We start from the raw sequence: 14,716 nt of genomic DNA on the forward strand, positions 1-14,716 counted from the left end.
GCCACTTGGGCTTCCAGCTCGACATTTATGAGGCATTATGCTATAGTTCAGAAATGGGGGGCGGACCATTCAGTAGCTTCCGCTGTCCTTTCAACAGTAGATCCTAAGTAACCCGGAGCGCTCTTAGTTCCGACTACTGCTTTATAGTCACCTAGAGTGGAGCACCCACGGGGCCACTCGAAGAAGAAGGGGAAGTTACTCACCTTGTGTAGTAACGATGGTTCTTCGAGATGTGCCCCGTGGGTGCTCCACGTCCCGCCCTCCTCCCCGCTCCGGGTTGTTTTCTGTCTTTCTCTTCCAGAGACCGAGCGGTGAGAGGAACTGGCGGGGGGGCCGAGCCGCGATCGTTGGAAAGGGCGCGAACGACCAGCAGCGCAGAGAGCATGCGCGGCCCGGCCCGGTATGGCTCTGAAATCTTCCGATCAGTGGCGCCGGGACGGACCCGACACCTAGAGTGGAGCACCCACGGGGCACATCTCGAAGAACCATCGTTACTACACAAGGTGAGTAACTTCCCCTTATCTAGGAACAACGAGAAGTCCTATGGCACTTTAGACTAACAATCTATAGAATTATGAGCTTTCATGGAAGTGGGCTTTATCCATGAAAGCTCATTATACTGTATATTTTTGTTAGTCTCTATGATTCCATAGGACGTCTACTTGTTAGTCTGTAACTTTAAAAATGGCTAGTCCTCTGAGACCTGTTTATGTAGTAGTGTATGCGATCATAGGTGCAGGCAAGCTTGTAATTTAATGTTTCATCAGTACTGAGGTCTTCTGCTGCATCTGGTCACTAACTTTACTTTGTTCTTTTAACAGTAGAATTAAGAAAAAAATTTCTCCGTTTGTCATGTCATTTGGATTCAGGTATGTGTGGATGTATACATAACATATATGCAGACATGGATATTGAAAGGAGATGTGCATAAAGTAGAGCAAACTGTCTAGTCAGCTTGCTGCAAAATAGTAACTTCGCTCTGCAGAGGAACTAAGACAGCAGTTCAGAAGTCATTTTTTTCCCCCCCCAGAATGCATTGATGAGCTTCTATAACTCACTTTTAGTGCGTGTGTGTGTGTGTGTGTGTGTGGGGGGGGGGGTCTAATGTACAGAAACTGCTTCAGGTCTCTTGGAGTTTGTAGAGACAATTTTAGAAAACCTTGTAGATGATGGAAATGTAAGCAAAAAACATTTTATTGTTTTTCTGTATGGTGTGGAGGCAAATTCCTCACCTGGACTAGAGGTGGTCATTGGCAATGCATGTTTCTAGCAGCTAATCTGTATTGAAATAGCAAAAAATATATTGTTACAGTGCTGACTAGTATTGCCACACAACTTGTCCTTTCATCCTGGCATGAATTAAATGTACGGCTGTCAAGCAATTAAAAAAATGAATCGCGTGCGCTGCCCTTTGGAAAGGCCATTTCTGGGCTGGTGCTTCAAAGGGGCAGCATGTAACAGAGCCTGGGGTCAGCTGGGGACTCCAGCTGACCCTAAGCTCCTAACGCACTGCCCCTTTGAGGCACCGGAGCAGTGCTTCAAAGGGGCAACACAGCATTAACACCTGCCATAACGCGTTAAATTTTTTAATGCGTTAATCCTTCCCTGCATTAATTGCAGGTATTAATGCACATCAGTTGACAGCCCTAGTTAAATTGCAATAGAGCATCTGACCATGTGCTCTTGGCAGCTATAGTATGAACAAGGGTTTGTGTAGCTTCTGGTGGGTGCTGCGTTCCTTAACATGTTTAGCAAAAATGAATCCCTGTCTATTTTAGGATGGAAAAGTTGTTACTAAAACAAATATGGGGAACATGAACCATTCAGAACTAGCCTAAAATAGGGAAATATTAGACTTCTTTATGAAAGTGGCTCTCATGTCTAAAATTGTGAGTAACTCCATGTGACTTTATGTGCATCAAGCAATGAGAAGTGTAATGCTTTTGTGTATTCATTCTTGAGCTGCCTTTTTTTTCCTCCCCCTTGCAGAGTATTTGGTGTTCTGCTCATCTTTGTGGACATTACTCTTGTGATTGTGGACCTAGCTATTAGTGACAAGAAAAGGAGCATGAGAGACACCCTTGAAGGCATTTCCTTGGCAATAGCACTCTTCTTTCTCGTGGATGTTCTTTTGCGAGTATTTGTTGAGGGGTAAGGTTAATGTCCAAGGGCCTGAAAGGTCAGCAAAATGTTTGAGTAAAGACACTTCAAAAATGCATGCTGACTTCAAAAGAATCTGCAGTGCACAATGGATATGTGAGATCTGACTCTGAATTGACTTACCAGTATAGCTATTCTGGACTCAGTGTGAGACCAGAATCAGTCCTGGGAAATTGCCAGTGTTAGGGAGAAGCACTGGGAATGCACAATGAATGAAATGTCTAGCATGTTTTTTAGTCATGGGTTTGTACATGTACCTAGGAAGCACTTCTCATGAATACCCAAAGCCTGACTTTAAGCTTTGGGGCTGGGATGGTCTGTCTTCTCTGTGTACTATTAGTAGCACAATGGAGCTTAATTCAATGACTAAGGCTTCTGGGTGCTATTGTAGTAAAATAATAATTCAGTCTCTGTGCAGAATATTTAAATCTTTTTAAAATGCATGAGACTATACCAGTGCTATGCTGCATGAGGCTAACAGAAGATGGTCCCAAATGTACAGGAATTACAAACTGCTCTGGCTGTCCAAAAGAGTTGTACCACACTGCAGCAGCGTACTCAGTAGTGTGTGGACTGGCTAATTTTGGTAGGCTTAATACAGTGGTCTCCAACCTTTTTACACTCAAGATCACTTTTTAAGTCTCAGAACAGGTGAAGATCTACCATCCCACCCCTTCCTTGAAGCCCCGCCCTCTCTATTCTCCTGTCCATAACTTGCTATCCCCAGCCCTTATACACTCTGTTAAACAGGTTTTTTTTTAAATTATGCAGTATATAAAATTAAAATCATGTTTCTAGTTATGAAATAAATGGTCTGTTTTTAATTCATGCTATTTAAATGTCAAATGAAGCATTTACAATTATACATTTTGTTCTCTGCTATTTTGTAAATCTAAAATCAAGTATTGATAATTATATATTTTTTTCTTCCAATAACAAAGTCTCAGTGTGACACCTGTGACTGATCAGTATCTGCTAGTGTCTTGAAGTCTGGGTTGTAGTCTGAGATTGCTAGTCGTATACAGTCCATCAGATGGGAATCTGTGATCCTGCGCTCAGCCTGGGAAGCTTGCTCCAGCACAGCTGGAGCTAGACGCAGCCTCCCTGGGCTGAGCGCAGGGCAGCCAGAGTGGAGGGAAGAGAAGTGGCTGCCCGGCCAGCTGGCCATGGCGCTCAGTCAGGGTGCACCAAGTTCCACGTGGGCAAGCACAGAGGAGAAGCCGCCGAGCAGCTGGAGCGCAGTAGCCTCTTTCAGCTGAAAGCCACAGTCAGCTTGCTGGGGTGTTTCAGCCCTCCCAACCTCTCAGCTTCCACCATTCCTCACAGCTACTCACCTGTGTTGTTGCTCGGTGAGTAGCTGCTCCTCAAATGAGGAAATCTAATGTAAATGTACTGCACAGGCGCGCAGTTCAGAGAGGGCTCAAGAGCTACTCTTAGAGCCCCTGAGATCTACCAGTAGATCGCGATCTACTGGTTGGTGACCACGGGCTTAATAGGAAGAGTACTGAAGTTGGGACTGCAACCAAAAGGGTTGAAGGGAATTATTTTAAATCTCCCTTTTTAAACTGGTTTATACAGGCATGTCTAGACTTGCTTTCACTTTTGAAAAGATATGCAAATCATGTCAAATTTGCATATCTTCCAATAGCTTTTTCGGAAGAGGGTCTTTTGGAAAAAAGTAGTCTAGACGCGTTTTTTTTTAAAGAGGTTTACATGGATATTTCAGAAAAGAGTTTTTCCCCTTGAAAGAACCGTGTCTAGACAATTTTGTTTTTTCGAAAGAACCTCTTTCAAAAAAGCAATCTGAAGAAGACATGCAAATTCACGCTGAATTTGCATATCTTCTTTCGAAAGTGAAAGGCAGTCTAGATGTGCTCTATGAGTTAGTATTAAGTGGAATCAGGTTTGGAAAGGACTCCCTTTTACCCCTATTGGAGTGGCAAATAGATGAATTGAGGACAAATTCATCCATGAGCAGTGCTTTGTAACGTCGTAGAATGTACACTCTAGTCTACTTCTCTTGCTATTCTTAGATATCACCTCTTAACTTTGCCTCTGCTTCCCTCTTTTTTATTTCAGCTTCAACAATTATTTCAGGTCCAAACTGAACATTTTAGATGCTGTGATTGTTGTGGGCACCCTGTTGATTAATATGGTATATTCGTTCTCTGACTTCAGTGGTGCGGACAAGATCCCAAGGTAAGGAATGTGTGTGTCGCACTGTTCTAGGCAAGTCAATGTTACCTCCTTTCCTCTACAAATCCTTCTCATGCTTGCTAATGTCAAGTGCTTCAGGATTCTTCCCCTATACTGCTTTCAAAAACCAGAATCCCTAAATGTCTAGAAAATGTTAAATCACTTGGTCTCTACCAAGCTCTTTTACAGTGAGAATTTGCTGAATAGAACCTATAAAGATTTCTTTGCTGGGAGTCGGAGGGTTTTGAAGAGCACAGATGTTATGTAGTACCAGAAGAAAGCAATTTTTAATGCATGCTATACCTTACACATAGTGGTGTGTGGATTACATACACTGCGTGCCCAGTTAACATAGGTGCATACGTATAACAGAGTAGAAGATATTCACCTAAGCTGTGGCTAGAGATGATTGGGGTGCACTGATATATATTGTATAGTTCTCTACACAAACAAACAGTGCCTTTCATGTCTACATTGCTGCTTTTAGCAGAGTAGTGATCCACTGCATTAGCCTTTCCCTATCACAATAAAGTGCTCAGTGGTGGTGAAAGGCTTTTGAAGTAGTGAGGCAGTGGAACCTTTCCCTTTGGCATGTAGCTAAAATTCCATGCACTCTTCCTGATTCTGTAAGTGTAGACTTACTCAGCAAAATTTGTCTTGGTAAATGGCAGAAACCAGAACTACTATTGTAAACTGAAAACTAAAGCAAAATTAAAAGAAGCAGGAATCCATCCTTCCTCCTGACTCTTTGGAAACCTCATGTTTACAAGTGATATTAGAATAAGTGTGTGATCATACTTGGCAGATCTGAAAACTTCATCTGAAAGTAGAACACTTCCAGCTACAGCTGGCTGAGGATTTTTGTTGAAAAATTCAGACACTAACAATTTGTGGCAGAAGGTCAGTTTCAGTGACATGTTTGTTGGAAAGGTTTCTCAGGGTCAGTGGGAACAGGGAAGAAAATTCTTCTTCTTCGTATACAGTAAATATTCACTGGGCCAGATAAACCTGCTTTGTAGGCCAATAGTTGAGGGCCTTGCTTCTGATGTGGGAAATGCAGATTCAAGTCTTGTTCCACTTCAGGCAGACAGGAACTTGAACGTGGGTCCCATATCCTAAATGAGTGCCCTAACAATTGGGCTATTGGTTAGGTTAATGGTACTCAAACTTTCACAAGCCAAGGACCCCTATCTTGATTTAAATATTTTTGAGAACCTGCTACTATTCCCCCCCCCCCCTTTTTTTTCTTTTTTTGTCTTTAAAGGCTCTGTGCCCACTTGCTCCAGTTGGAGCTGCAAGTTGTAGAATGGGATCAGGGATGAGGCCCATGATAGGGATGTGAACAGTTAGTTGATTATCTGATAAACAAATGCTTATCAGATAGTTGACACTAGTCACTCCCTCCACTTGCCTCTAAGAGGCAGCAAAGGGGTGGCGGGAAATAGAAAGGGATGCTTCAAAGCAGCAGTGCTGCATGGAGCCCAGGGTCAGCTGGGGACTCCCCCATTGACCCTCGCTCTGTGCCACTCTGCCGCTTTGAAATGCTGCAAGGAGCATGGGGCCAGTGGGGGACTGTTTGAGTCCCCTGCTGGCCCCATGCTCCCACAGTGTTTACGCCTTTGAAGTGTAGCAAAAGCCCTGCCAAACTTCAGAGGTGAAGCAGCCCTTATCGACTACTCATTTGCAATTTAAATTGACTGTTTTGGGGCAGAGGGTTAAGATTATTTAACTTTGAGAATTGGTGTCCAAATCCCTTGGATGACTGAATTTCAACCTATGGTCTCCAAACAAGTCCTCATGTTACAAAGCTGGCTATACTATGGCTCTTGTGGGAGGAGGGAGCAGCAGGGTGTCTGAGAGCAACCCCACAGGTGACAAACTTGGACTTGTACCTCTCAAGATGAAATCCTATAATTCCCCCACTCTTAGGTTTGCTCTAGACCAATGGTTCCCAACTTGTGGTCTGTGGACCCCTGGGGGTCTGCAGTGGTACTGTAGAGGGTCAGCAGAAAGTTAAGGGAAGGTAAAGAAAAGTAAGGGTTGTGCCCACTGCAGGACTGGGATTTTCCGCCAGACGATTTTCACCCAGGGCTCACCTTTCACTTCTGCACACATGCTGTCTCCAGCCCTTGAGAAGGGATCTTGATATCCCAGGAGGCACCATCCGTCTTCCCACCACCAACTGCGCTGCTGTTTATGCTCCAGCCCTCTCCCCCCTCTCAGCCCTGCAGTGGGCCTGATCCTTGCTTTTTCCTTTATCTTTTTCTCTCTCAGGGCTCCATGCCTGGCCAAGGGTGAAGTGCTGGGGCAGGAGCTGTCTTTGGCCTTGAGAGCCCCTCACGTATCCTCTGTAGATGGGATGGAACGGGTGGGAACTGAAAGAGCAGTACGGGCCAAGGGATGTGCTGGCCACTGCTTCCTGACGCTCCCCTGATTTTAACAGATTGAAAAGGGGTCTGTATGCTCAAAGGTTGGGAGCCACTGCTCTAGACTTAGGCTATGTCTACACTGCTCCCGTTTCGCACAAAATATATACAAATGAGGTGAAGTGTGGAATATCGCTGTGCCTCGTGCATAATTAATGCGGCTCCATTTTTGTGCAAGAGGCTTTTGTACAAAAAGGAGCTATCTACGTGGTCCCTTTTGCGCAGAAACTCCCTCATGCGCAAGAGCTGTTCTTCTGCTTTTTTTTCTTTTAAAGGAAGAACGGCTCTTGCGCATGAGGGAGTTTCTGCGCAAAAAGGACCATGTAGATAGCTCCTTTTTGTGCAAGAGGCTTTTGCACAAAAACGGAGCCTCATTAATTATGCAAATGAGGCAGTGATATTCCACGCTTCACCTCATTTGCACACTTTTTTTGCGCAAAACGGGGCAGTGTAGACATAGCCTTAAAGTATATACCAACATAACTACATTTGTCAGGTGTGGTGTGTGTTGGGCGGGGGGAACTTGCCTGACCAACATGCGCTGCCATCAAAACTCCCAGTGTAAATGCAGATATGCTGATGAAACACTTCTGTTGTCTCCGCTAATATCTCCCCAAATTACGATCTTACGGTGGCAGAAATGCCTGTTGGCCCATGCTGTATCTGTACTAGTGGACTATGGTGGCACAGGTTTTGCACCAGTGGTAGGCGATTTGTAGTCTTATGGGATGCATGCTGCCTATTGAGGGTTCGATGGGTGGCCTGTGAGACATTTTGTTTACCATTGTCCATGTACAGGGTTGCCAAATTCTGCTGGATTCCATCTGTGTGGGTTTTTTTCCCTACTTGTGTGAAAGTGACATACGCATGAAGTGAGAAGCAAGCTTATTGTATACAGCATTGACTGGGAGAGCCATGCGTTCCTTCTGTATCCAGTCAAAGCACTACTACGATTGTCAGCACACTCCACAAATCCTAGGTACACAAGTGCAGTTTGCAGAACTACCTAGTTCTAGGTTGCCCATCGCTGCTCTGTAGCATAGACATAGCTTATGTAAAACTATTTTTCTTATCCACTGGGGGCTATATCAACATACTTATGCCACCATTGGCTCTGTAGTGTAGAAATAATCTAAAATCAGGTCCTTGGGTTATAGACCCTCTATGCACTAACAGTGATTACTTCAGCAGGCCCAACATAGATTCATTATCTGCAATTCTGGCCTTCGGGAGCTGTGACCAGTGGTACGTACAAAGTGACCATGCAGCCTTTTCCAAAACAAGGTATCGTAACTGAACACCTCTAGTGTAAGAATAAGGATTTTAAAACAATAGAAAAGTCTATAGCACTCTAAAGCAGGGGGTTCTCAAACTACATGGCACCATCACTCCTTTCTGATGACAGATTACTAAATGACCCCAGGAAGGGAGGTGGGGCAGGAGCCCTTGGGCTTTGGTCTGGGCTCCCCAACAAGTCTAAGCTAGCCCTGGAAATCCCATTTTAAAATGGGGTCCTGACCTGCAGTTTGAGAACTACTTCTCAAGAGCTTAATGTTTCTCTCCCTATGTTAGCAAACTAGGCCCATCTTCAAGCTTTTTGCAGAGCTTTTTTTTTGTTAACCTGTTTCTCCCACCAGCCCTGGATAACTGACTTTCCCACTCCCAGAAAGATACTTCACCTGATTAGTGCTGGTCTACTTGTAAAACTTAATTGAAATAGCTGTGTAGTGTAGCTATTCCTGCATCAATCCCAAGAGATGAGACCAGATGGGTGAGGTAATATCTCTTATTGGACCAACTTCTATTGGTAAAAGAAAAGTTAGAGCCACAGAGCACCCCTACCAGAATGTGATCCAATAAGATATTACTTCTCTCACTTTCTCTGACAAAGCTGTGTCCAGTAAGGATGCAGTTTTGTTAATGAAGATAACTCTGTCAATATAATCCCTAGTGTAAACCTAGGTTGGCATAGAAGTCCTTTTGGTCACAAGTCAGTTTTTATGCTGATTTAAACTACATCTACACCTGGAGGGTTTGCAACGTAGCTGTACCAGCAAAACTGCTCTCATAGACAAGGCCTCTGGCGTCCTTCTGACATGTTTAGGTTCCCAGCCCTGAACAAAAGTCAAGGAACTATGCTGGAGCCAAGGCAGGTAGACTTCCAGTTACTAGTTCAGTCTTAATGATCCTGAAACGTTCTGTCCCTTTTCTTGCCCTCCAGGGCTTATCTTTAGTCAGTGCTTCATTTCCTGCTAGTTTTTTCAAGTCTTTGGACTTGACTCCAAATAGCCAAATAGAACTTCTTACTGTAATCAGACAATCCTAAATTTAATACAGAGCAGTCCCATGTCCTTCATAAAGTGAGTACTCTGTATTCTAAGTCTGGGGTTCTCAGGACAAATTATTTGGTGGCCTCAGTGTGGCTACCAACTTTTGCTGATAGCTGCTTTTATACTTTTTCTAAAATGCTTAATTAGCTTTAGGAAAACCAAATAGATGTGCAGAAGCACATGTCCAATTCATTGTAATTTATTTATTGCCTGCTAGTAAGCCTTGTGATATTAACAAATGTGCAAATATGATTTTTCGCAGCCTGGGGCAAACCAGGAGGCCAGTTAAGGTCTGGGTGGGTGGGAAGCGGTAGCAGAGGGCCAGAGGCTTCAGACATACCAGAGGATAGGGCCTGGGGACAAAGGCCAAAGTTTTGGGGCCAGGGCCTGGGGCCTGCCTTTCCATAGTTGGAGCCCAAAGCCCCACAACCAGAACATGCTGCCCTACATCCCAGACTAAAGCCTGAGCCCCACTGCCCCAGGAAGATTGGGGGGGGGGGGGGGGGCTCACCAGCTGCCTGCTCTGCTAGCCTTCTGCCCCAGGTGCCTCTGGAGGTGGGGTGTGGGAAGGATAGGACTCCACCTACTGGCACCAGCAACCAACACTAAGATAATACATCCAGAAGCAACAGAGAGGAGGAGGGACTTCTGCTCTGCTTCTACCACCCCCAGTGGTTGCATTTGAGAAACCCTGCTCTAGGTAATCTCTTCAGAGCTTGTGAAGCCATACCTGGGCTTGCCTTGACGGAGCTAGATCACTAAAATGGCCATGTTGCATGAGCTAGGGCCTTATTGCAATCCTGCCTGGAATCCTGGTACATACTCCGTGAGCTAGTCTATGCTGCTTTGGCTACATTGCTGTTTAGCTAGCTCAATCAGAGCTAACTTGGGCACATCTACATAGCTTAAGGTAGCCCTTCTAAACAGTAACCTGTTTCCTTAAAACCACTTGAGTCATCAGAACGTTCTTTCACCATTTAAAACAATTAACGTTTAACTTCTAAGAATTCATTATCCTCTCTAACTGAAATGGATGAAAAATTACATGTTGGACTCCAGAATTGCTCCATTTTCCTGAACCTCTTACTCCATAGATGTGTAGTATTTTATGCAAGGAGCAAAAGGTGCATATTTTGATCTTAATGTGTTCTCAACACCAAGATCCATTAACATACTCAAATGAGTACAGTGACTTTGTATACTATGGATATCAAAAACTGGGATATAAGAATATTTGGAGTTTTATGGCTTGGTTAATACTAGGGCGATCTTACATTTGCTATGGTATAGGGTGAGACTGTTTGCTGGCAACATCATTATGCACAGTAGTGAAGCAATGAAAACACTATCTCCTTAGGTGAATTCCTAGTTGGTTTCATTTTAAGGCTGGTCAGAAAGCAAATTAATTGCAAGTTTTCTGACCAGCCTTAAAATGAAACCAACTAGGAATTCACCTAAGGAGATAGTGTTTTCATTGCTTCACTACTGTGCATAAAGCAGTTTTGTAACTGTGGTGGGTTTTTTTTTTTGGTATTTTGACACACATGCTCTGGGGGGTGAGGCAGGAGGATGGGAAAAGCATTTTGACTATCAAATTCTAACAGTTGGAATTTCAGAAGACAGAACACTTCAAGTTTAAAGGGAATGTTGAAATCAAAATAACATCTGGAAGTTATCAAATCAAAGTGTTTAGACCCAAACAATTTTTTGAATTGTTTGAAATGCTTGCTTTTATAATTTAGAATAATACAAAATTTTAATCTGTTTCTGGAAAAACAATTTGTCTTCTGCCCAGGTCTATTCTGTGGCAAAGCTGACTTCTTCCTTTCTTTGCTAGAATGGTTATTGTCCTTCGAGCATTGAGAATTATCATTCTGATGAGAATACTTCGCCTGGCCTCACAAAAGAAACAACTAGAAAAGGTGACCAGGAGAATGGTAAGTTAAGCTTCATGCAAACTTGTCTGAAGGTGCTATTGTGGCTTTCAGACTCTCCTCATGCGCTTAAAGTGGCTACTTAGTAATAAGAATTTTCACTTGTTCCATCTTCTGTTTTCCTCCTTTTCATATGTTTGTCTTGGTTTACTCTTGCTCTCTGGTTTCCCTCCCCTCACACTACACAGTTCTCATTCTAAAATAGTCTGAACTGCAAGATAGTAATAGGATTCTGCTACTAAAGCAATCTGTTTCAATTATTGATAGGATCAGGTACTGAGTTAGGGCATTAGGCAGGTTGAGAACCATTTCTGTACTGAGAAGCGTTTCCACCCTTTCAGTCCAGGGTCCTGTCTTCTAAAACTCCATAATCCCACTACAGCAGTATGATAGTGGTACTGAGGCATCAGGTAGTTATGGAATTACAAGTATGCAATTTTATCCTTCCACTTTCTGCTTCAACTTTATTTTATATTAAAAGATTTACTCAGCTTTGCTCAGGTCCTTCAAGGAAGGGGGCTGGGGATGTGAAGGGGCAGGAGTCAGGGTTGGGAGCCATGCTGGCCTTGGGGGGGGACGAAGAGGGGAAGGGGGGAGCGCAGTGGGATCATTATACAGTATAACTGTTTCTGCTAGCAGTCCCCTTCCTTCCTGTGTTAGGAAAACTATCAAATTCCAGGAGCATCCCATTGTCCTGGCACAGCCAAACCCTTACCATGCTTAAGTAGTAAGAGGAAGCTGCTGCATACCAAACTTGGTGGTCCTTGCTCTCAAGGACTCACTCACAACTACACTCCCTCTAATATATAGCAGATGGAAGAAAATTTGCTATATCCCATGAATCTAGAAATGAGTGGCACAATGAAATTAGAAGCAAAATCTTGAATTATTATCGTACATATTATGTGGACATAAACTGTGCCTTCAACTTTGCGTTTCTTAGAAGCTTCACTTCATCATGTCTAGACGCAGCTTACCCAATAGCTTGCATCCTCCTTTTCCCCTCCCCTTGCTAGGATTCTTAATTTAAGGTAATTTGACGTGCACATGGAATTTTGGGTTTTTAGGGAATAGAATCAATACTCCCTCAGCATCTTGTCTGTTAAGTACAGATAAAGTAATGGAGACACTCCAAAGTATTTATATAGCTAGTTTACATGGAGTAAACGTACAAGGGAGTGGGGAAACTTGTCCCTTACAACTCAACCACACTACAACATCTTAAGCGAGGTACTGCATTTCCTTACCATCTCCATCCCAGTAAGAGTTAAATAATTCCCTAGAATCCTTTCTTAAAACAAAAGTAACCGTTAGCATTCATCTAATCTTTCTCCCTTGAAGGCAGACATGGGAGTAGTACTAATTTAGCAATTAGTGAAGATGCATCAAAGATCTTCTCCCTGTTACATTTCTCCACCAGCTGTTTCTGGCTACTCACTGAAGTAATTCTTGAGCCTGAAATTGGACTAAAATGCAGTTTCACTTCTAAATTTGTGTGAATTCTGCTGCTGAGTTACCTAGTGCGAGCCACTTGTTAAAGTGTAAACCAGTGTAGAAGTTTAAGATTATGTTCATACAGGTTGGATTGGGGGTGGGAGAGATACTCTAGTGACCTAGCTATGCTGGCATAGTTGCATCTACATTGGCGGTTTTGTCAACACAGTGTTTTTGTGGCCTAGCTAATGGTGTCTGGGGAGAGGCTATGTCTACACTAGAGAGCATATATAGACGTTGCTATGCCAGCATAACTCCCTAGTGTACAAGCAGTTTCCTGACATTGTATACAGTAAAGCCATTAGCCATCTTCCCTTCTCTACTCCAGGGGAAGTGAGGCTCTGCCACTTAGCTTAGTTACTTGGAGAAACAGTAACAATCTGGACTATTTCACTAATCACTTTCTTTGATGCTTGCTAAATCTTATGGTTCCATTGACTATCCTTTTAACTCATTCATTCTTTTTTGGCTGACAGGTCTCGGAAAACAAAAGGCGCTATACGAAAGATGGCTTTGACCTGGACCTCACTTATGTTACTGGTTTGTATAATTTTAGAGAACTGTTGGTTATTCCCAAATTCAAGCTTGGTGAAACTATTAAACTGAAGCTTTTTACTCAATGTATATTTGGGTGGAAAAAGGGTTCATAAATGTGTTTATCAAATTGTTTTGGTTGAAGTGAAGAAAATGGAAACTTCAGTTAGATTCACTAGGGAGCAAGGATGTGAACCACATCACAGGAGAGTGCCTTGACCACAGGCCATAGTCACCGTACTGCCCCTTTGCCCCAACACAGTCCTTGTGAATCTAGCCTTTATTTTCCATTGCTTTTGTTTAAAAATGCCCAAACGGACTTTTATTTCAGCTCAAACAATTTTTTCCAATGTCTTTAATTTGCCGAAATTACCTCACTTACTCTTAATTTTAGTTCAAATCAACTAATTGTCTCCCACACACCTATATGTAGAAATCCTATAACTACTAATTAATTTGTCTTGAGCAGCTCTTACTGTATAGAACGTGCTGACAGAAGAAATTTTAGTTATTGATTTAGAACAGCGTTTCCCAAACTATGGGCCACGGCCCAATACTAGGCTGCGAGGGGGAAAAAAAATACCGGGCCTCAGCGTGGCTGCTGGTAAGGGAGCAGAGCAGGGTGGGCTGGGAGGAGGAGGTGGCGGTGGGGCGAAGGGAGAATTGGCCGCCGGGAAGAAGGGTTGGGGGCAGCGGGGCTATCCCGTGAAGATCAGGGCAGGCAGGTGGGTGGCCAGTGGAAGCAGGGCTAGGGGTAGCAGGGCTGCCCTGTGGAGATGGGGGGAGGGGGCGAGCGGCCAGCAGAAGCAGGGTTGGAGTCAGTGGCGCTGTCCAGCAGAAATCGTGGAGGGCAGGCAGCGGCACCAGGGCTGGATTCGGGGGGCTGACCAGGGGACAACAGGAGGAAGAGGATGGGAGAACCAGCTGCGGGAAGCAGGGCTGGACGGGGGGGGCTAATGGGGGAGCAGGGCTAACCGGGGGAGATTGGTGGGAGGTGGGGGGGAACTGGCTTCCGGAAGCAGGGATGGATGGGGGCAGCAGGGCTTGACTGGGCGATCGGGAGGAGAAGGGGGGCGGAGGGGGAAGTGGGACTGACCTGGGCACGTGCACCCTACAGACCCTGGCAGAGGAGTGAGTCTGCCTGGGGATTCCATTTGACCCCCTCCCTCTTAACTTCCCTTGAGTAGTTGCGAACTGCCTGGCAGGTAGACACACTCAGGCAGCGAGCACATCTACTATCCAGGCAGTTCGCAGCTAAGGACTGATACACCTGATTATAATAAAACTTACCTAATTAGAAAATACTAGACATTTTATGTCTGGTAATTTGTTTCTCAGACAAAACCCACAAATACCAGATTGACCAGTACAAAACCGGACACCTGGCAACTCTACCCCTCCTTGCAGCCTGCCTCCTAGACAGCTACCCTAACCTCGGTCTGCTCCTGCTCCCACGTCCTGGAGTGCTCATGCAGCACCAGGTCCCCCAAGCCCTGGCCCAGGCTGGGTGGAGGATGCAGCTGGGTGAAACACTGAAAATTTATTCATTTTTCATTTTTTTTAATGTGTTTATATTTTTGGGCTGCAAAAAACAGTACTAAAAAAATCTGGGTTCCAACTAAAGTAAAAAGTTTGGGAAACC

General features: G+C 44.2%; 1 protein-coding gene across 8 annotated transcripts in view; it reads left to right on the plus strand.

The window, feature by feature from the left end:
- Nucleotides 1–14,716, plus strand: part of LOC102447345 (phosphatidylinositol 3,4,5-trisphosphate 3-phosphatase TPTE2) — a 79,220-nt gene that overhangs the window by 42,781 nt on the left and 21,723 nt on the right. For 5 of the 8 annotated variants that reach the window (XM_025185582.3, XM_025185583.3, XM_075919106.2 and 2 more), the window contains 5 exons: nucleotides 822–869; nucleotides 1,990–2,151; nucleotides 4,240–4,359; nucleotides 10,950–11,049; nucleotides 13,017–13,080. In XM_025185582.3, the coding sequence (XP_025041367.3) occupies nucleotides 822–869; nucleotides 1,990–2,151; nucleotides 4,240–4,359; nucleotides 10,950–11,049; nucleotides 13,017–13,080 (494 nt within the window). Of the gene's footprint in view, nucleotides 1–821; nucleotides 870–1,989; nucleotides 2,152–4,239; nucleotides 4,360–7,970; nucleotides 8,067–10,949; nucleotides 11,050–13,016; nucleotides 13,081–14,716 lie in introns of all 8 variants that reach the window. The other 3 variants (XM_075919107.2, XM_075919108.2, XM_089775491.1) reach the window with 2 other exon arrangements.

Source organism: Pelodiscus sinensis, chromosome 1 (assembly GCF_052426305.1).
Source record: "Pelodiscus sinensis isolate ZL-2025 chromosome 1, ASM5242630v1, whole genome shotgun sequence".
Taxonomy (NCBI): domain Eukaryota; kingdom Metazoa; phylum Chordata; order Testudines; family Trionychidae; genus Pelodiscus; species Pelodiscus sinensis.